Source organism: Nicotiana tomentosiformis, chromosome 6 (assembly GCF_000390325.3).
Source record: "Nicotiana tomentosiformis chromosome 6, ASM39032v3, whole genome shotgun sequence".
In the NCBI taxonomy this organism is placed as follows: domain Eukaryota; kingdom Viridiplantae; phylum Streptophyta; class Magnoliopsida; order Solanales; family Solanaceae; genus Nicotiana; species Nicotiana tomentosiformis.
This window is the reverse complement of record NC_090817.1, coordinates 37605631-37627532: the sequence shown is the minus strand read 5'-3', so window position 1 is coordinate 37627532 and position 21902 is coordinate 37605631. Positions and strand designations below refer to the sequence as shown.

The window sequence follows — 21902 nt, the reverse complement described above, 5'->3', positions numbered from 1 at the left end:
AAATCAGCTCAAACTCGTGATACGTACAAGGACACCAACAACATGAGAGATAAAATATCAAAAGTATATAGAGACAGAGATAACATGTAGATATAATATTATGACTGAAAGGTATGACTACGACTAAGGCAAATAGCTTAACATGTGTCCATATTCCTTATGCATTACAAGATATATGCTCCCGAAGTCAACCTTGTGACAACACAAATTTCTTTTGCGCGGTCGCTAACAAGACCTATGTGATCGAGATTCACAAGACCAAAACTGCAATTTACTCTTTGTGTACACGGCTCAAAGCTCTACGATCACGATTTATACACCCATAGGAAAAAAACAACAACTAAAAAGGGCCTAGAAATAGTCCGAAACCACCTCGAAACTCACGTGAGCCCCTCAGGACCCCATCAAATCATACCAACAAGTTCAAATACATTGTCAAAACTTATCCAAGACTTGAAACACCACAATTAACATCAAAATCGAGAATTAAAGGTCAAAATCATTCTCTTAACTTACAAACCTTCAAACTTCATCAAACGCATCAGAATCGTACTTAAATATCCCAAATCAACCAAACTATGTGCACAAGTTTCATTCAACAAAACAGACCTATTCTAATTCTCGGAACAACAATTCGACTCCTAAAGTTTCAAAGTCAACTCCCGGTCAAGCATATGAACTTTTCAAACCTTCAAATTGCCAACTTTCGACAAATAAAGCCAAAACCTTCTAAGAACATACAAATTAAAATCCGAACATATGCCTAAGTCCAAAATTACCATACGAACCTATTGAACTCATCAAATCTTAATTCCAAGGTCATTTACTCAAAAATAAAACCTTGGTCAACTCTTCCAATTTAGAGCTTCTGAATTAAGAATTACTCTCCCAAATCAACTCTAAACCTCTCAAAAATCGAAACCAACTATACACGCAAGTCATAATACATGATATGAAGCTACTAAAAGTATCAAACCCCTTAACAAAATGCTAAAATTTAAAACAACTAGTCAAGTCATTACGCTAATGACCTGGATAAAAGAAAAAAATGATTGAGAGGCGGGAGGAGCCATGTCTCTAGATCTAAGTGGTCACGAACATCTTGTGTCATCAAATTTGAAGGATTGACCTAGTCTTGATGTAGTCATAAGACGTACTAAAGGCATGCGCTACTCGTGAAAGAATATTATATCGTCCAATAGTGGAATATCATGTTATCCAAATTGGGATTGCTTGTATTAGCTTGGTGTCAATGCTATTGGAGTCACGTTATAACCACTATGTTAACTACTCAATGAGTCGTTAGTATCACCCTTCTTTTATAATGTTTTAGATGCATAACTAAAATAATGCAATAAAATTAAGTTGCTGAGATTAGGGACAACATTCGATGATCCTCAGAGTTGTTCGCGAGAGCTCATCTTATCTAATATTGTGATTAGTTCATTATTTTGTAATGACCTAATAAATTATTTTGAGTTTTAGCATTTCGTTCTGTGATTTGAGACATCGAGTGGCTTCATATGGTGTATTACAACTTGAGTGCATGGTTTGTTTTTATTTTTGGATGGTTCGGGATGGATTTGACAAAATGATTTTCAATATGGAAGCCTTAAGTTGGAAGAATTGACCAAGGTTTGCCTTTTGAGTAAATGACTTTGGATTGGAGATTTGATGACTCCAATAGGTTCGTATGGTTATTTTGAGACTTGGTCATATGTTTGGATTTGAATTTTGATGTTCCTAGATCGTTTTGGCTCTATTTGTCGAAAGTTGGCAATTTGAAGAATTGGAGGATTCGTAGGTTTGACCGGGAGTTAACTTCATTGCTATTAGACTCCTATTATAGTTTTGAGATCTTATATACGTGTTTTTTTATTAGAACTTATGTGCAAAGATTGATTGTAATCCGAAGTATCTAAGTATGATGGAGATGCTTTCGGCGAAGGTTTGAAAGTTAAGAGGATGATTTTGATCTCCAATTATTAGTTTAGATGTTAATTGTAGTGTTTTGAGCCTTTAAATAAGTGTAGTTAATATATTTGGACTCGTTGGTATGTTTGGACTGGGTCCGGGGGGGCCTCGAGTGTGATTCTGTGTGGTTTTGGATCATTTCAGATGATTTTTGTATTGTTGATGTTCTGGTGTTCTGATGATCTTCGCGATCGTGGAATGATCATCATGATCGCGTAGAGTATTTTTTGGTGTAAATATTTTCATCGTGTTCGTGGATGGTGGACCACGTTCGCATAGTGTTGGGCAAGCTGCTTGACTGTGTTCGCATGTGGTGATCGCGTTCGTGAAGCTGAGCAGGTGGGCAGGACATTGGACTTCTGTGTTTGCGTTGTTTGGATCACGTTCGCGCTGCATTGGAGCTATTGGGCATTGTGCTAGCAGCTGTGTCTTTGTGTTCGTGTAGAAGGGGTCAAATAGACTAGTCGAATTTGTGCTTCGCGATCGCGGGTGCCCTGTCGTGATCGCAAAGGGTACTTCTTGGCAAACCTTTTAATTTGTATATTTTGGGACTTTGAGCTCATTTCTTATATTTTGAACCCTATATTTGGAGATGAGCGATTTCTTATGGAGATTTTCACACAAGACCTTGGGGTAAGTGAATTCTACTCATTATTTTGGTATTATTTCAAGAATCTACATGAATTGGTAAGACCCAAAACATAGAACTTTGAGATGGAATTTGGGGTTTTGCTTACACTTTAAGATAGCATTTTTTGAGGATTTGAGTACCGATTTGGACTCGGTTTTGGAATCTAGTCATACATTTGGACTTAGCATGTTATGGGTCATCAGATTTTGGTATTGGTTCTAGGTTTCAGGCACACATGCTTGGGAATTACTTTTGTTAACTTTTTGAAAATCCTTCAAAGATCGAGGCTTTATTGATTGAGATTACTTCATATGACATTGGTTGAGTTCCTTGGTTGATGTTTGGACCTGTTCTATAGGCTCGTACCACTGTATCCTTGAGTTCTAAGGAGACACGAAACAAAGTCTGGTTGACGAGACATAAAAAAGAAAAAAAAAGAGGTGATTTCTCAAGAGAATGCGATTTTGGAGCTTTGGACTAGCCTAGTCGAGGTAAGTATTTTGCCTATCTTTGGTAGAGGGAATTTTTTCTACTAATTGATGTTGTTTGCTACATGCGGGGATGATGTACATATGAGGTAACGAGCATATATACATGTGCCATTGATATTCATGCTCGGGTTAGATTCTAGATTACTTTATGGCTTGATTGGTTGTGTGTTCTACTTGATTCTATGTGTTATTCAATTAATTGACTATGTGAGCACAATAAACCATGCTAGAGCTAATGTTAAGGCTATTGGTGCTTTATTTTGAACACGATGAACTAATCTTGAGATTGATGCTATACTTGCCTGGACGTAGTCACATATATGTTATGAACACACACCCATACTTGTTGTTCTTGTATTGTGCCTTGATTTGAACGTGCGCTCTCTGTGATACATGTGCGATACTTTGTATGACTACGTGATCTTATCCTTTCATACTAGAGATCATGTTTCGGGATTTTTATCTCCTAATTAGCCAAAGTGGGCATCTGTGAAATTATTGTTAGATTGATTTAGCCGTAATCATATCCTTTATCTTGAGCACACATTCGTACATTACTATTTCCATGTACTTGTGCACCTTATTGAAAAAATGTGATATTATATCTCTTGATGATACGTTGTTATCTTGAATCTTCATGATTATGGCACATATGGATATGTTGGGCGGATATTATTATTGTGATGGTGTATAGGAATAAGGGTTGCATTCTTGTTGATGAAATGTGGAGCATAAATATAGCATTCTTGTTGATAAAATGTGGAGCATAAGGATGTCATTCTTGTTAATGAAATGTGGAGCATAAGGGTGACATTCTTGTCGATGAAATATGGACAATTATTGATTATGCAAGTGAATTCTTTATGCTTTGTCATGCATTTTATATGTTTTTATGTTGCATCTAACATCCTATCATATGCCTCTTTTATTATTTAATGATTTGGTTGTCAAGATGGATTTACCTATGTTGGATTGATATCTCATGATTTGTTGAGTTATCGGTAACGTATCGAATTGATGTAAAAAAAAGTTATCAATTGCATTGATGAATTAGATTCTTGTAAAGGTCCTCTGAACATGTTATTTGACAATTAATATGTAACTGGATTATGTTGGGCACATGCTTATAGTCATGTATGAGTAATTGAGCACGCACATTATTTGGTGCATGGGGTTAGTGAAAGTTGTATTTGCTTGATTTGTTTAATTGGGAGAATTTTTTTTAATTACCCATACCCCAGTTGTGCACTTTACTGGTGATATTCTTTATTCAGTAACTATCTTTTCTGGAATATTTCTGTGTATTATACATGTTATTGAGTTGTAAATGTTATACAAAGTGAGTATCTTTTAACTTAAAATCTTATTACTACTTTACCGAGGTTAGTCAAGATACTTACTGAGCACAAAGGTCGGTTGTACTCATACTACACTTCTGCACCTTGCGTGCATATCTTTGAGTTGAGCTGTTGTGGATGAAGAAGGTTGGCACTGAAGTTGTAGCTGCGTTCCAGATTCAAGCTACCATTTGTTCATGGTAGTTTAGGACTTCATTTCTGTTGTAAACTTCAAATAGATATTGTATTTATTCTCCTTTTCAGCTTTGTATATCTAAATCATTGTGGTTCATGACTTGTACAATCAGTCCTTGGGATAGTGTATTGAACTATTTTGCAGTCTTTATTATGAATACTAATGATTCTCATTATAGTTGTAATTTATACTGTTTGGCTTACCTAGTGGGTTAGATTAAGTGCCATCACGACTTGGTGAGATTTTGGATTGTGACAAGTTGGTATCAAAGCTCTAGGTTCATAGGTTCTATGAGTCATGAGCAAGTGTCTAGTAGAGTCTTGAGGATCAGTATGATTATGTCCATACTTATCTTCGAAAGACTACAGGACATCTAGGAAACTTTCTATTTTTCTTTCCTTATCATGCGACCTTATTTCAGCTTGAATCCTAAATCTCCAGTTCCTTTCTCTTTGATTCGTGTGCGATGTTGAGTACTCAGACTCAGATGTGTGCACTGATGGCTTGTGATATTGCGGATGGACTACGAGGGGCTATGAATACTTGATTATTGTCTCGGTGTGTTGTCTAGTCTTGGGTGCGAATGTGTTTGTGGATCTTTTGGTTGTTCATTTGTGGGATGAAGCGAATTTTTATATTTGGTTGACGAGTATGGACTCGAAAGGATTAATTGATTGCATAGTGATTGTGACCATGCTGGGGTCTTAAAGAGATGTCAGTTGGAGGCTAAGCAAGTGGGTTATCTCTTACAAGAATGTACGATGTTGTGTGATCCTTATGAGGTTTTTATGAAGAGTTTTCCATCTATCTAGTGGGATGTATGTGCTACAATTAGAGTTTAGATCACTTGAGGAGGTTTGCACGATTGTCACGAAGATAAGTATGCACTTAGCGGATGATTTGGAAGGCGTGATGACTAGTGTTGCATGAGCCTATGAGGAAATTCAGCTGGATGGCAGTGCAAGATCATGACAGTTATGAAGGAAGAGTATAGTGGATTAGCAGATGAAGTGTTTTGTGGCTTCGAGCCAAGTGGGGGAGTTTACCTTTGATGATTAGGTCATATGGGCATGTGTTGTTATAGTTGGACTAGGATGTGCTTGTGGATTAGTTATGACTTGAACATGATGACTTCGAGGATAATTTGAGCAAGAGATTTATTGGTTGCACGATGTACTACACTTTAGGGGTATATGAAAATCTTGAGATGATTCAGGTTTGCTATTCCTTTATGGATGTAGTGTGCAGGAGGAAGGAATTTCTCGGTTGCCTTTTTCGTAGTATGCCTATGCTAGCCAAGAGCTAGTTGTTCAGCATATTGGCTATGTATTCAGGACTTGGCCGGAATGACTGACTCTTGAGGATGGTTGTAGTGTGTTCAAGATTTATATATGCTATCTCGAGGATTTGTTGAATTTCGTTATATTGCTAAGAATTTGAGATTTGTCATGGATGGTGCCGAGACTTGCAGTATTTATATATCATCATTGATTCTACGTTGCAGTATTAGAGAGATAAAAGAAATAGTTGTGGATCCGCAGAAGGTCTCTTCAGTACATTTTTTAGTTGAGTTACTTTTGGGATTAACAGTATACATTACTTGGTTGATTTAGATAGATCCGGTTCTGATGGCTTGGTTGTGCACTAATGGGGTTCGAAGAACTCACGATGGTTTTGACAACAGCTTCAGGTTGATGTCTTCTACGATCGTGGGAGGTTTGTTGCGTGTTACGATGTTCTCCTGGATTGAGTTAAATAAAAAGTTTCTGGTTGATGGAGTGTTTATCCTACTCATGATTCAGAGTTGATGATGAGGTTCCCATACTTTCGTAGATGTAGTGATTCATGAGGCACTGGGATTATATGGCTAAGTTTGAGGTTCAGTTAAGAAGAAATGTTAGGAGTTTTAGACATCATGGGAGATTTCAGATGTTTAAGAGGATACTAGCACTGTGTATCGCTTGAGAAGAGTATGTGTTGTGGAAGACACATTGTGTATTGATTTGAAGATGATTGACTAGCATTTCAGTAATCGCCTAGTTGTTAACTAGATACCTAAATATGTTTCACTATATCAATGGCACTTGACCCTGTGTGTCCCTCAATCGCATTAATTTGGATAACTATCCACATTAGATAAGAATATGCATCCATCATCACGAAGCTACTTTTTTAAAATTTCAAATACACTCCATTTTCTCTTTTCATAATTTTTTGACTAGACAACCACTACTCAAATATGCCCCATATCACTAGAAAACATATACTAGTTCCTTTTATTTTTCATCTCTGAACAAATAATGAGCTTCACTATTTTTTACCTCTCCCAAAATCCCTCTAGTCCCCTTTCTATGGAACTTCCATAGCTGTCAAACTTCTTTTTTCACTTTATTTAAAATCTCTCCAATTTCTTTTTCATCAGCACTTCGCCCTCAATATAGTGCTTGTACTTCTCTTTTATTATTGGAAATCATTGTGCACCTCACTTAGAAAGAACCATCTTCTACATTTTTGATGATAGTGGTTTCTTGTATTGAATTAAATAGAAGAAAAATAATGTCCACTTGTGGACTTGAATCTAAAGAGTTGGGAGTTTTCTAATTAGGTATTGGAAAAAAAAGTTATCTATTTCTTGTAGCTTTTTTGGGTTTTGGTATTCTGTCATATGCTTTATGTTTGGAATTTTTATCTTTAAAGTTTTTCTAGTCCAACAATTGTGCCAGTATCTTCTTTTTTAGCATAGAAAATACAAGTGAGAGTTTGCACGATGTTCGCACTAAAAGTTAACCCTTTGTTCTTGTCACGACCCAACCCGATGGACCGCGACGAGCACCCAATGCTTTACCCAATCGAGCACCAACGTAATATATTTTTCTTATCATACCATCATGGGTAAATGGGACAGAAGGGCCGTCATGATATACCAGAATAAAACATAAGGGAATACTCTATATAGGACGACCCAACATGTAATACAAACTTATACATGTGACATACGGGCCTATAAGACTAAAATGATCGCTTGTACACTGGACATAGGCCGATAAGGACATACAATCTTTCATATAAATGATATCTGTCTACCAGCCTCTAAGAGTACATAAACGTCATAAAAGTTGGGACAGGGCCCCGCCATACCAATAAATACATTTTCAAAGCATACTGACCAAATAGGCAACTCCGAAGCAAGTGGAGTGTACCAACACCTTCCGCTAAGCTGATAGCCTACTAGGAGGACTGTCAACCTGTCTATCGGGACCTGCGGGCATGAAACACAATACCCCCAGGCAAAAGGGACATCAGTACAAATAAAGTATCGAGTATATAAGGCATTAAAAGCAGTATATAAAAGACATGAAAGAAACATGGAGTAAAGGACTCAACATGTAAGTCTGAATAGCTCTATGAATCATGAAATATTTATAATGTCATGCATATGCATATAAATATTATATCATGCATATGTATATGTGTACATAACATCATCAAGACTCTAAGGCCATCCCATCATATCATCTCGGCCTTTGTGGGCGAAACCATTAACGTATACCAGCTGATCAGGTGGTGGTGCGTATATAACGCCATAACCTTTCCCCATACCCCATATACATATAATATATGTATATATAATGCCATCCGGTCATGGGTCAATGTACATGTATAAATGAATACAATGCATAAGAAGTAAGTCAATAATATTTCTCGGGATGTCATAAGATCAATATGCCTTTGGTTAATATCATGAAATAAACTTTATCAACTTACGTTTTTTCTGAGACTCATGAACAGACGATATAATAATAGGACACATGGGGAATCAAGAACATAGGCACCCCTAGTACTTCTAAGAATAGAGTCATTTGTGAAAGTTCCGTATTTGCTCGTTTTATTTGTATCATATGAATCATGCCAAAATGAAAGAAGGGTTAGCCCTAATATACCTTATCACAATCTTTCTGATAAACACTTTGAACTCCTCTCGTCTCACTTCAATCTACAGTAACGATAATAATGCTATCGTTAAGCTACGAAAGATGCAACTATCGTACAACGAACGACAAGCTTATTTATATATTAAAATGGGCAGCATCTCCCCTATTTTCCTTACTTTACCAATTCCATCAACCAACACGAACCCATACAAACTTCACTTATATACTTTCACAACCACAACATAAATCAAGTTACACAACAACAAGTGCATAAACATCATCAACGAAACTACTATTTAACACGACAAACGGCAAGCTCAGATTGAATTCCTTTTGAACCCTTTAACCCCAAAGTCATTCATTCATTAACTTAACAACATACCCAGCATGATATTAAGTACAATGGTAGGACTTCTAACCTCCTATTCATCTCCTAATTCACCCTCAAACAACCCAACAATCTAACAACAACAACAAGTACAACTTTCCATTGTTATGTTGTCCTTTCTCTTCATACTCACAGTACCAACAACAAGTTCGATATGTAGATAATACTTTATAATAACAACATAATAAGAGAGTCATTTTCAAGTGTTTATAACCATTTACAGTTCATGGAAACAACATTTCCAAAACAGCCCATTAAAAACAATAACATCTCAAACTATTTCAAGTCTCCTCTTGTCGTATTTTGCTCAAATAATGCAATCAACACACAAAAAATTTCAAGCACATGTAGTAGGATATTATACTCACCTTAACCAGTATAAAAAACATGAAATTTTATCCAAGCACAGACCATAACTATCCTCAATGACACTACAACACTATTGATGTTGTATTCTCTTCTTGAATCAATTTTTGGTGTTCAAGTTGGTATGTAAACACTTATAGTTCGCATTGAAAATCTAATATATATGAAGGAGGGACTGATTATTATCTTAATAAACAAGAACAACACGAAATTTGAGGTTACTTACCTTTGAAGAACCCTCCAAAACATCCACAAGATGAAGAACTACGATCTAGCAAGTACCACGGGATTTCTAGCATTAGATTCATATTTTTATCTTAGGTTTTCACCCTAGAATTATGGAGAAAAACTTGGAGAGCATTTAGGAGGGTTTAGAAACTGTTTTGGATGAGAAAAATGAGTTAAAACGACTTAGAATTGACTTAAATACAAGCTGGAGTTTTACACCGACTTTGTGGGTCCCATGGGAGTTGCTTGCGTAGTCTCGCAAAAATGAAAATATCTCTACTCCGATATCGTATCGATGAACGGTTAAATGCGTTAGAAACTAGACTCATAGATCTTTAATTTGATAGGTAGGTCACCCCGTAATTCTAAGTATATTGGGAGAAAAGCTCAGCTATATTTGACCTAATGTTCAACACATTTATGAATGTAACTTGTGATGACATTTGGAAACTTTTGTTCCACAACTCGCTTGACTTCAAAACGTAATACACAACTATCATACGACTAAAATAACTCATAACATAATCTCCTTATCATATTAAGAATTCTAGTATCACCCCAAAAGTACATGTTATAGCATTCCCAACTTGTCGACATTCGACGAAACTTATTTTCTTCAAGTCGTTTAGCTTCTAAGCCTTTCAACCCTCTTGGTACTTACAGTTCATGATCTTAATGATTTGTAACCTCCAAGGTAACATGATTAACTTTTTTATGTACTTTCAAATATAATCTCATTTCTCAGCTTACATCAATTGACTTACGACGTACTCTCACGTATAAAAATATGGGGTGTAACAGTTCTTCACTCATTTTGCCCGTTTCAAACTCTTGCTTCTATAATTGTTTCCCTCTTCCAAACTACATTGCATTAGCAGCCAGGGAAGGGATAATGGGAAGAGAGAATTTGAAGACGGGAATAGAGGTGTTATCCTTTTACTTTAATTTTTTTTCTTTTTTTCTTTTCATTTTCTTATTTTAGTCACTTTTCTAATCAAAGATAAGGGGTCATATTTGCCCGTCCAGAATTCCAAATTGAGCAACTTTGTCCTTCTTTAGACTTTTGGTCTCATATTACCTATGTCGCTACAAAAAGATCTCCTTTTTCTCCCTTGATCACTAATGAAACTCCAACTTGAGCATAATCTTAAAACAAATTTAAAAGTAAAGGAGTAAATTTAGATATTTTTTCTTGAAAAATTTGGATACATGGAACTCACCAATTTGTTAGTACTCCATGAATGACAAGGAAAGGTACGAGACAATTTGTTAACGACAATAGATATGAATGGACAAAAAAGTGTAATGGGAAAAAAAATTGAGAAATTCAGATAGTTTAAGACAACTTTGACCTTGTTCTCTTATCAAAATCACTCTCTATTCATGCTTTTTATGTGCTATGTACCCCTCCAACTTAGCCATATTAATACGACACGAGCTTGGTCAATCGTTAAATGTGTTTAAAAGAATACATCAAAAACCCATGAAATAGAAGGACGAAGAATAGAAATCAGTTTCAAGTAGGTATAGTTGCCTATTACGCCTTATTTATAAATATTACTCCCTTTGTCTTAATTTATGTGACATTGTTTAGATTTTGAGGAAAAAAAAAATTATTCTTGATTTTATATGTCTTTTAAATTATTAACTATTATAATTTATATTTTTAAATATTTAAATTTTATTTCGAAAAATAAAAAAAATTATGTTGGAATTTATAATTAAAAAAATAAAAAATTTGACTTTCGAAATTTATACATGTAGAGAATATCTTTTTGCCGATAGAGGAGCGAAATTTTGAATAACCCACAAAAGCGAACCTAATCTGAAAAATTTACCCTTTCTGAGAGGCTGAAAATGCAGTTAGGTAGCTACAAACAAACAAACAAACAGTTTTCTTGTTTTGTAGTAGTAGTAGGCTGTAACAAGATTGGCGGTGGTATGCTAAGTGAGGCACGTTTTCCATCTCTTGGCTCTCTTTTCTCTCGAATCCTCCGTTCTTCCCTCCAGCACCACCAACTAAGTTCAATATCAAACCCACCATTTTCTCTTTCCCCTTATCTGATGTCGATTTCCACCAAAATCCCGCACCCTCTCCTCCACCACCCTAATTCACCATCCCTTAATAAAGCCCTAAAATCCTTTTCTTCTTCTATACATTCAACACCCACTAAATTAACCTTCTTTAGATCCATTACCATTGAAAAAATCTCCACAAAATCAATTTTTGCTTCTTCTCAACCCTCATCATCTCTCCAACCCATTGAAGAGCTCCCACCGAAACTCCAAGAAATCGTCAAACTCTTTCAAGCAGTCGAACAACCAAAGGCTAAATACGAGCAACTCTTATTTTACGGTAAAAATTTAAACCCACTTGACGCACAATACAAGACCAATGAAAATAAAGTTCAGGGTTGTGTTTCACAGGTTTGGGTTAGGGCTTATTTTGATTCGGAGAAAAATGTGATCTTTGAGGCTGATTCTGATTCGGTACTCACTAAAGGGCTTGCTGCTTTGTTGGTTCTGGGCCTATCTGGACGGCCCGTTGAAGAGATTATAAAAGTTTCACCTGATTTTGTTGTCCTTTTAGGGTTGCAACAAAGCTTAACTCCTTCTAGGAATAATGGCTTTTTGAATATGTTGAAGTTGATGCAGAAAAAAGCCCTCCAGTTGTATGTTGAAGCTGAAAGGGCTGCTGATTTAGGCCCGAGCGGGTCGTCTAATGACTCTGTGGAGTCTTTGTGGGATGGTGTTAATGTTAATGGAAATGTTGAGTCTGAAGAGAGTACTGATGTTAGTGGGAATAATGTGAGTGTTAGTGGTGGTGATGATGGTGTTTTGAGGAGTAGAGGGATGAGAATTAAAGAGAGATTAGAGAAGGAGCTTAGGCCCGTGGAATTGGAAGTTGAAGATATATCTTATCAGCACGCGGGACACGCTGGGGTTAGAGGCAGTGATGGAGAGACGCATTTTAATCTAAGAGTGGTTTCTAAGGAATTTGAAAGGAAGAGTTTGGTTAAGAGGCATAGGATGATTTATGATTTGCTGCAAGATGAGTTGCAGAACGGATTACACGCGTTGTCAATCGTGGCGAAGACGCCGTCTGAAGTTGGTAGTAGTTGAATTTAACTGCCGGCATCAAGAGATCTGGTTTGTTCTGCCCTGTAAACTTTTTGTCCTTGTAGAATTTATTGAAATTTATACCTCATAGTAACTAATAGCATGACACCCTGAGAAGTACTGGATTGTTTCTTTTGTCACGAGAATCTTAATAAAGTAGTTAATGAAGTATTTAAAACTAAGTTTTTCTTTCCCTCCCAAGATTTAGATCAATAAAGTGCTTCATTGTCTTATCTACTGCAGTAATTTGGTTGCTTCAATCTTATCCAAATTTCTCTGTAACATACTTAGGCTTAGGTTTGACATGCTAACCAAATTCAGGAATGGTAAAATCAATATTTGGAGCGCCGGAATTGTGCAAATTATTATCCTGCTAGCAATCAAATGTTTATCCATTTATTCTGCAACGACGTGGTAATTTTTTTCTAATTTCAGCTCAACTTAGTGAAATGCAATTACAATTATCTTCTGTTAGTAGTTTTACAATGTTAAGCCTTTCATGTTTATGATAACTTTAGAACGACAGCAGTTATCAAAAAACTTAAGAACAACAACAACATCTATACCACTGGGGATGATATATCTAAAGAAGTGTATCTCTGGGGAACTATGATTAAGGTCTCAATGAACCAAAGTTATCCTCAAATTCTGCTGAAGTACTGCAGGAAGTGATAATTTGAGTTGCATTAATTTTGTTATCTGAAGGTTCTTGCACGTATTTATGTATGCTATAGAAAGATTTGTTATATGCCACTCTTTGCTCTTGTTGCTTTCTTTAATTTTGGCCAAATACATCAACGACCGCCCCCCCCCAAAAAAAAAAAAAAACTTGTCAAAGTTTTTAATTTAGATACCTTATATAAGGGTATGACCTACTGAACACCCGATATTAGCTGAAAATATACCTATTAAACACTCCATTAACAATAGTTTTAAAGAACACGACACGTGATGGTTAAACGCGCTGACGTGGCAAAATGTCAAACGAAAACAGGAGACATGGCCGACTATTTTGACTTTTGGTCCTTCTTCTTTTATTTCTTCTCTCTCGCTCGCTCGTGTTTTACACCAAAACCTATCTACTACGGTACATACTTGGGCGGAGTTCTAGCGCTTGAAGCCTTGAACAGGGGTGTATTGATGCTGGCACTTGCACCCAAAGAGAGAGATGAAAATAAAGGAAGATCTAGCCCCCCTTTGAGTTACAAATGACCGGAGGGTGGATTCATAATGTTCACTGTTGGCTTTGTTGCCTTCTTCTGGATGTCACCATTCAAGTCCATGGGGACACTTCTAATTTATAGTTCGCTATACAATTCAACCTCCATCACAAGCAAGATTCCACAGCCCTGTTATCTTTTCTTGACTTAAATTCCTCAGATATTCAAACCCCATTTGATTCCATTTGCAATCCGTCTTCATACACGAATACTGCCATTTCTATCCTTGAAGGCAAAGATCAAGAACACAATTGGACCCTTCACAAGTAAGAGGTAGTGATAATGGTGAAAGAGACACCATTATAACGAGGCTGAGAGTGGAGTTTTATCTCTCGTTTTAAGAAGCATAAGATATTCTTTCAACTTCTTTAGGGACGAATGGCCGAATATATATCTTCTCTTTCTCTATATATGTGTGTGTGTGTGTATCTAGCAATGTTATCAAAGGCGAAAAGCGCAAAAAAGCTCTAAGGCCTGTTGGGACTTTAAGTGCAAAGCGCAAATAAAGCGTGGGCTTTAATGAAGAAAGGCGCAAATGGAGAAAAACTACAAATATGTATGTATAGTCCAAGACTAATATCGATAAGCATGAATACAGAATACCAAATATATGGACAAATAAATTAAAGAAAATTTACGATAAAGTAAAATATCAACTATTTAGTGTCGCGTCTTCCGGATTACGCTCGTTAACAAGGAAAAGTATGCCTTAGAGCCTTGATGACAACGCTGAAGCGCCCGTTAAGCGAGGCGAAGCGCTCAACATGTTTTGAGCCTCGTTTCAGGGCTTAAGCGCGTTTAAAGCGTGCCTTTGATAACACTGGTATCTAGCGTTTTGAGGTATGGTTTTCAAGGATGATTTAAGGTACATCAGGGTGCTGGTCATCTAGAGGGAGAGATTTGTTGGGTCTGTCTGATGGGGTGTTAGTGCTGCTATGGTGACTTCATGCTAGGTCTTCTCCTCAGCTACAATCTGATGGTGAGCACCATGAGGTAACTGTAGAGTATTGTGCTCGAGTGTCTGTGTCTGTTTGTGCTGATGGCCTTGGGAAGAAGCTTGGTATTTGATGGAGTCAAGTGCCATGCTCTAAAGATGAAGAAAATTAGGAGAAAGGAAAAACAAAATGAAAATTGTCTTTTTTTCTTCTTCTATTGACACGTGGTTTTGGACTTATGTCAACTTAAAATAAACTCATCTCACGCTCTCAAAAGGTGTGTAATACACATATTGTGCCATGTCAGTGCATGTTTAATAGGTAAATTTTCAACTAATATTGGGTGTTCAATAGGTCTGACCCTTATAAGGTATTTAAATGAAAAATTTTATCAAGCTCAAGGGGCTGTCAATGTACTTGACCATTTAATTTTTGGGAAAAATGTAATATACAGAAATAATTACTGGTTTTGTTTGTGGGAGGGGGGGGAGGGTGCATGGGGATGGTGAAGAAGTTAGATATTGCTGCATTCTTGGGCTTTTGAGAAAGTGCCTACATACTAGAATTTGTGGTTCTACTTGATTGTTTCCATATTTTAATTCCCTTTTGTTTTTTTCAATTTGTTTACTTCACCAACTAAGGGTCAAATTGATTGATAATTTTATAAGAAAAAAATAATAAAATGGACAAAGACCTGCTGATTCTTTATTTTTTTTTGAAAATTTTTGGAGCCCGGACACGTGTTAGTGCTTCTTCCGCTATATTTTCCTCAATTAAACTAATCCTGACTATATATTATCTATGAGGTTTGATAGTTTTAAAAGCTTCTTAGCAACTCATTGAGTTCTGTATCCCTCCACTATTTCGGAACAATTTGTTTTTGTTAGCTGCATTTATTGTAGAAGAAAACCAACTCTGAAAATGATGTCTTGCCGACGTATGATTTATTTGCATGTCAAATGTGTGGCAACCTATGCCTTTTTACTAGAGTACAATGCCGCAATGCATGAGAAGTGTTTACCTAGCTAATTCATATACTGGGGATTAACCTTGTATTTTTTTGTTGCTGAAGTTGACTTGGGCCTCATTTGTGTTTTCAAGATTAAGACGTCTGAATCTTAATGCATATCTGAATATCAAAATGTGTATTAAGATTAAGACATCTGAATTTGAATACACATCTGAATATTAAGATGTGTTTTAAGATTTGAATACTAAATGATTAAGACTGTTTGTTTTTTAAACATCTAAATATATAGAATTTATCTTTATTTGAAAATTAATAAACATAAATTCAAATAAAATACTAATTAATTTAATATTCTAGGTATTAGTTAGTTGTGATTGGTAGCGATAACGATTATGGTTGAGGATGGTGGTGGTGGGTGGTGGTGGTTGTGATTGAGCAAGATGATGGTGGGTGGTAGTAGTTTATAATGGTGAGCGGTGCCAACTATGGTTATTATTGGTGATGCGGTGGTTGGTGGTGGTTGTTGAGGTTGGTGAGTGTGGTTATGGTTGAGGATGATGGTGGCGGGGGTGGTGGGTGATGGTAGTGGTGGTGGTGGTTGTGATTGAGGAAGGTGATTGTATGTGGTAGTAGTTTATAATGGTGGGCGGTGCCGGCTATGGTTATTGATGGTGATGCGGTGGTTGGTAGTGGTAATTGAGGTGGGTGAGTGTGTGGTTATGGTTGAATGATTAAGATTCAGTTTTTAAAAGCAAACGCACTTAATGTCTGAGATCTGAATGATTAAGATTCAGACCTCCATTAAGTGCAAGCAAATGAGGCATGAACCAACCCTTATAAGGTGTTTAAATGAAATTTTTTACCAAGCTTAAGGGGCTGTCGATATACTTGACCATTTAATTTTGGGAAAAATGCAATATACAGAAATAATTACTCGTTTTGGGGGCATGGGGATGGTGAAGAAATTAGATATTGCTGCATTCTTGGGCTTTTGAGAAAGTTGCCTTCAGACTAGAATTTGTGGTTCTACTTGATTGTTTACAGATTTCCCGTTTTTTTTAATTTTATTAGTGCTTCTTCCGCTATATTTCCCTCGATTAAACTAATCTTGACTACGTATTATCTATGATGTTTGATAGTTTTAAAAGCTTCTTAGCAACTCATTGAGTTCCGTATCCCTCCCACTATTTCGGAACAATTTGTTTTTGTTAGCTGCATTTATTGTAGAAGAAAACCAACTTTGAAAATGATGTCTTGCCGTCGTATGATTTATTTGCATGTCAAATGTGTGGCAACCTATGATTTTTTACTGGAGTACAATGCTGCAATGCATGAGAAGTGTTTAGCTAGCTAATTCCTATGGATAGGTGTGGAACTCTGGGGATTAACCTTGTATTTTTCAGTGGCTGAAGTTGATTTAACCGACGTGGTCTTACTAAAGATTCATGCTTTCTACGTTTTTGTTTTCTTCCTTTTTTGACATTACATCCTTTTCTCCTGTTGATAATAATGGCTGAAGTTCCTCCCAAGGTTGGGTATATATCCACCGTTAGCAATTCTACTGGTGTAGTTGATTATATGAGGCACATAATTTGTTGGTTTGCGACCTACACACTTTTTACTTTTGTTGGTCGTGCAATATTTTGTGATGAGTCTTTGATTATCACGTAGTACCTGTGCAGGATTAAGACCTACCTTTACATTTCAAATCATGTAGTCTAATTTTTCTTGCTACGTCAGTTTGCACTTTGCCCATCTTGTGGGCATCGATATGATGGAGTATATACTAAAGGTCTCCTGGTATTGCTGCTATTTTCAAGTTTCAGGCTGACCAAACCACTTTATATGCAGATGTTTTGCCTGAGCTTTCCCAGTTGGGGGAAGTTCAGAGAAATTTATGCGTGTGTTATGTGTTAGTTACCTTGAATGGAGCATATTTTCATGTCTTTTATTCAAATAGCAACTTGGCATAAGACACTGGGTTCAGTAGACTCGACTGAGTATGAAATACTATGCTGTTATTTAAAGAAATTAATACAAAGAAGAAAGAAAGATTGCATATTGTACCGCAACTTTGCTGCTTTACGAATATTTTGGGACTGAAGTCTGGTGCTTCTTTGGATACTTGGGATTGTACATTACCATAAGTTAAGCATGATTCTCTTGTACTGAAGGTAAAACATATAGCTTAGGTGTAGGGAAATGGTGGTGTTGGGATTTTATGGTTTGAAAATAAGGGAAGCTTTTAAGAATTTATCAGGTGGAGCAGCGCATTTTGCTCTTGAAGTAGTGAACGATACTGTTGTGTGATCTATTACTGTGAAAGAATTAAAGGTGTTAATCGGGCCGTCCCACTAACAGCCCTATTTGATCGGGTTCAGCCCGGTCCAGTAAGGGGTGGGACGGGTTGGCTAGGGTAGGGGGTTATTCCGGACGGGAGCAAGCTTTTTTTGGTACCGGTGCATCGGAACCTTGCTAGCCCGGTAACCTGTTCACGGTTTTTAATCGGGTTTCAGCTCGGTCCAACCCAGTTACCATTGCAATTTTTTTTTAATTTAAATTTTGACCTTTGCCAACGGTTAAAATAAAAAATGACCGTTGGACAACGTTCATTTTTTGCACTTTTAGCCATTTCGGTCTAAAATTGTCTCTCATCCCTAATAATTGATAAATTATATTCTTAGCCTTTTAAAAACTATAAATAGCCCCTATTTTCTTCATTTTTTCTCAAAACTTGATCTTTTGTTCTACTGTAATTCTTTCTCAATTCCCTCTTGATCATTGAATTGCTTATTGCTTGCAAGTTCTCAATTAATTATTATTTCAAGTTTTATCAATTATTTACGGTAGTCACAATAAAATTACAATTATCAAATGAAGTGTGGTGTCATCAAATATCAATTGAAGTGTGATATCAAATTTAGTGCGTCATCCGGACTCCCGGTACGCTCCTTCCATCTCTTTCTCTTCTTTGGTGTTTATTTTTATTTTATTATTTAGAATTATTAATTTAGTTTTTAAATTTTAATTTACATAATGGATATATTTAGAGCAGCCAAAAAAATGTTTACTAGTAGGAGTGATAATAGTAAGAGTAAAAATACTAAAAGATCAATAGGTGGTGCTGGTTCTTCTAGTAACTTTTGCACATATTTCTGAAAGTTTAAAATATAAATCTAGATTATGAGCAACTTCAAGAAGATTATGGTATAGATGATAATTTAAATGATATTGAGTCACATGATAATCTTGAAACACCACACCTACACCTGGTACTTCTAGTCAAAATACTAGGGGTGATGGTTGTGGTAATATAAGAAGGCGTCCTCTCCCTATTAAGAAGAATCGAAGATTAAGAAGTAAGTGTTGGCCATTTTTTGAAAGACCAGAAGAAGATAAAAATTGTGTAAGATGTACTATTTATCAGGAAATTTATAAACAGGAGACCTGAGGTAAGCAAGGGGAAACGGTTCAACTTTGTAGGCACATGTTAGATAACTACCCTATTGTATGGGTTGCTGATGAACAATCTGGCCAAAAAAAAAAACTTAATCCGGGTACTGGCGGTATATTGGGTAAATACGATATATTGAAAGATCGGAAAGAATTAGCTAAAATGATTGTTTTAGGTTATTTACCTTTTAGCTTTGCTGCTTCACCATATCTTGTTACTTATATTCAAAGAATTTATAACCTTTTATTTAAAGATATTCCTAGAAGTATTTGTAGAGCTGATATCTTTAGGCTTTTTGGACAATATCAAACATATATCTGTTATAGTCTTCCTTGTAGAGTTTCTCTTACTTCTGATATTGGTCATACTATTAATGGAAATGATTATTTGACTGTTACACGCTATTGGATAGATAATTTTTGTATGCAAAAACGTATTATTGCTTTTAAATATGATGAAAATCAAAGTCATACCGGTATATTTGTAAGTAATATTATCCATGAAGTTGCTATATTTTACAATCGTGAAGGAAAAGTTTTGTGTATGTCATTCGATAATGCTTGTAACAACAATGTTGCTATTTCACTATTAATATCAAATCTACTCCCACCACTTTCTGAAGTATTTCATGTGAGGTGTTCATGTCATATTTATAATTTAATTGTTAAGAGTGACCTTGAATTATTTAGAAATGAGATCACTTTAGTTAGAAGAGTTGTTGGCGTAATCCAAGGAAATAATAGAAGTGTTAGATTAAATGCATTTAAGGATACATGTGAACATTATGGACTAAGACCAAGATTTATGTCTGAAGAAATAGTTACTAGGTGGAATTATACTTATTTATTCTTAAGATGTTATAAATATTGAATGCCTATAACTGAAGTTGCTAATTCTCATTGTACCGATCCTAACCATTTGTTAACAGCTAGTACTTGGAACGTCATTAAAGATGTTGTAAAAATTTTACAAAGATTTTATTTTGCTACACTTGAGTTTTCTGGAGCTTATTATCCTACTATTGCAAATAATTTTGTACATATAGCTGAAATTTCTCTTTTATTCCATAATTTCAAGAAGAAAAGAAGGATATAGTTCTGTTGTTGAATCTATGCTACATAAATTTGAGAAATATTTCTATCATATTCCCCTTATTTATTTAATTGGTGCTATTTTAAACCCTTCTATTAAAATGGCTACTTGTGGCCAATTAATCATTGCTTTATATGATTATATGGTTATTGGATCAACTGAAACACCTCATATTGACACTTGCATTTCTGATCTACACAAATATTTACAAGTTTTTACATTGTTGATGCTTCTTCTGCTATAGATGCAAATGCAAATAATCCTTCAAGTTCAGTTTTTACATCCGTATCCGGTACTATGGAGGTTAATGATGGTGTTGAAGATTATTTAATTTGGTCTACACTAGGAGAGCATCAGCAATCCAGTAGCAGGAATATTGATGAACTCCAATTCTACATGCAAAAGGCAACAGAGCCCCGTACAAAGGAATTTCTACCGCTGGCTTGGTGGAAGACCAACTCAAACCATTTTCCTGGTCTTTCGGCCATGGCTCGAGACGTGCTAAATGTGTCAATTTCAACAGCTGCATCAGAAAACATATTTAGCCAAGCAAGGCAATAACTAGGAGATACCCATCACTCATTGGGTAGCAACGCTTTGGAAGTTCTAGTGTGCTTTAGAGATTGGATAAGATCAAAAAATCGAAATCAAGGGCGTGAAGAGGTAGATAAACCAGAGGACCAAGAAATTGGAGATATAATGATTTATGGTTCCAATTCAAGCAATGCCGGAAATCAAGAACCTCATATTGACATAGAATAATTTACAAAAATAATGCAAAGCATGTGATGTACTCTTTTTTATTTTATATAATTGTTGTATACTTTTAATTTGCAAGTTCAAAAATAAAAAAATAAAAAATAAAACTTGCAAATTAATTTGAAGTATTATTATGCAATGAAAATATGAAATGAAAGTTTTTCCAGTTTGATCCTTGCATATTGGTTTTATTAAATAATTTTATGTAGCCACTTAATTTAAATTTTAAAATTTTAAAATTTAAATTTCAAATTTATCACTTTATACTTTATAAGTTTAATTTTATGTTTTAAAATACTTATTTTATTATTAAAAAGTTTGCAAATACTTAAGTATCAATTACATTGAACAAGAAAATATATTACATTAAAAAAATATATAAACCCGGTCTGGTTCGAACCGGATAGGCTAGAATCGGACGGGCTCACTAGAACCCGAAATTGCCCAGCCCACTATCACGATCCCAATTTCCCACATTAGGATATCGTGATGGCACCTAGTCTCTAATACTAGATAAGCCTAACATTTAATAATAGCTTAACAGAAAGAACAAAACTAAGATACTAAAATAAAAACCGATAAGCTCATATTAATTCCCAAAATAGAACATCAACAATATAATTCTCAAAATCGGTGGAACTGAGTCATAAGCTCTACGGAATATTCTAAAACCTCCACTACAACAATGTCTGATAAAGGAAATAACGGTAATGAGAATATAACGGAAGGTGACTCCGAGGCCTGCAAACGTCGAGAAAGTATACCTTGAAGTCTCTGGAGAGCAGCTAATCAATCAATCACTAGCGTCC

The 21902-nt window shown here is 35.7% G+C and overlaps 1 protein-coding gene across 4 annotated transcripts; it reads left to right on the top strand.

Annotated features, from left to right (window-relative positions):
* Positions 1 to 11385: 11385 nt before the first annotated feature.
* LOC104090548 (sufE-like protein 1, chloroplastic/mitochondrial) lies at positions 11386 to 21259 on the top strand. Of its 4 annotated transcripts, none has more exons than XR_684951.4 (3): positions 11386 to 12693; positions 12985 to 13077; positions 20579 to 21259. XR_684951.4 is itself a non-coding variant. In XM_009595670.4 (2 exons), exon 1 carries the CDS (start codon positions 11401 to 11403, stop codon positions 12664 to 12666), a length of 1266 nt encoding a protein of 421 aa, XP_009593965.1. In that variant the 5' UTR covers positions 11386 to 11400; the 3' UTR covers positions 12667 to 12693; positions 20579 to 21259. The 4 variants fall into 4 exon arrangements, 1 of the variants encoding a protein (XP_009593965.1); XR_011408486.1 differs by having other exon boundaries at positions 12985 to 18731; XR_011408487.1 differs by having other exon boundaries at positions 12955 to 18731.
* The last annotated feature ends 643 nt before the right edge of the window (positions 21260 to 21902 follow it).

Coding starts and splice junctions, on each gene's coding strand:
- LOC104090548 (XM_009595670.4), top strand. CDS start 11,401: ATGCAGTTAGGTAGCTACAAACAAACAAACAAACAGTTTTCTTGTTTT.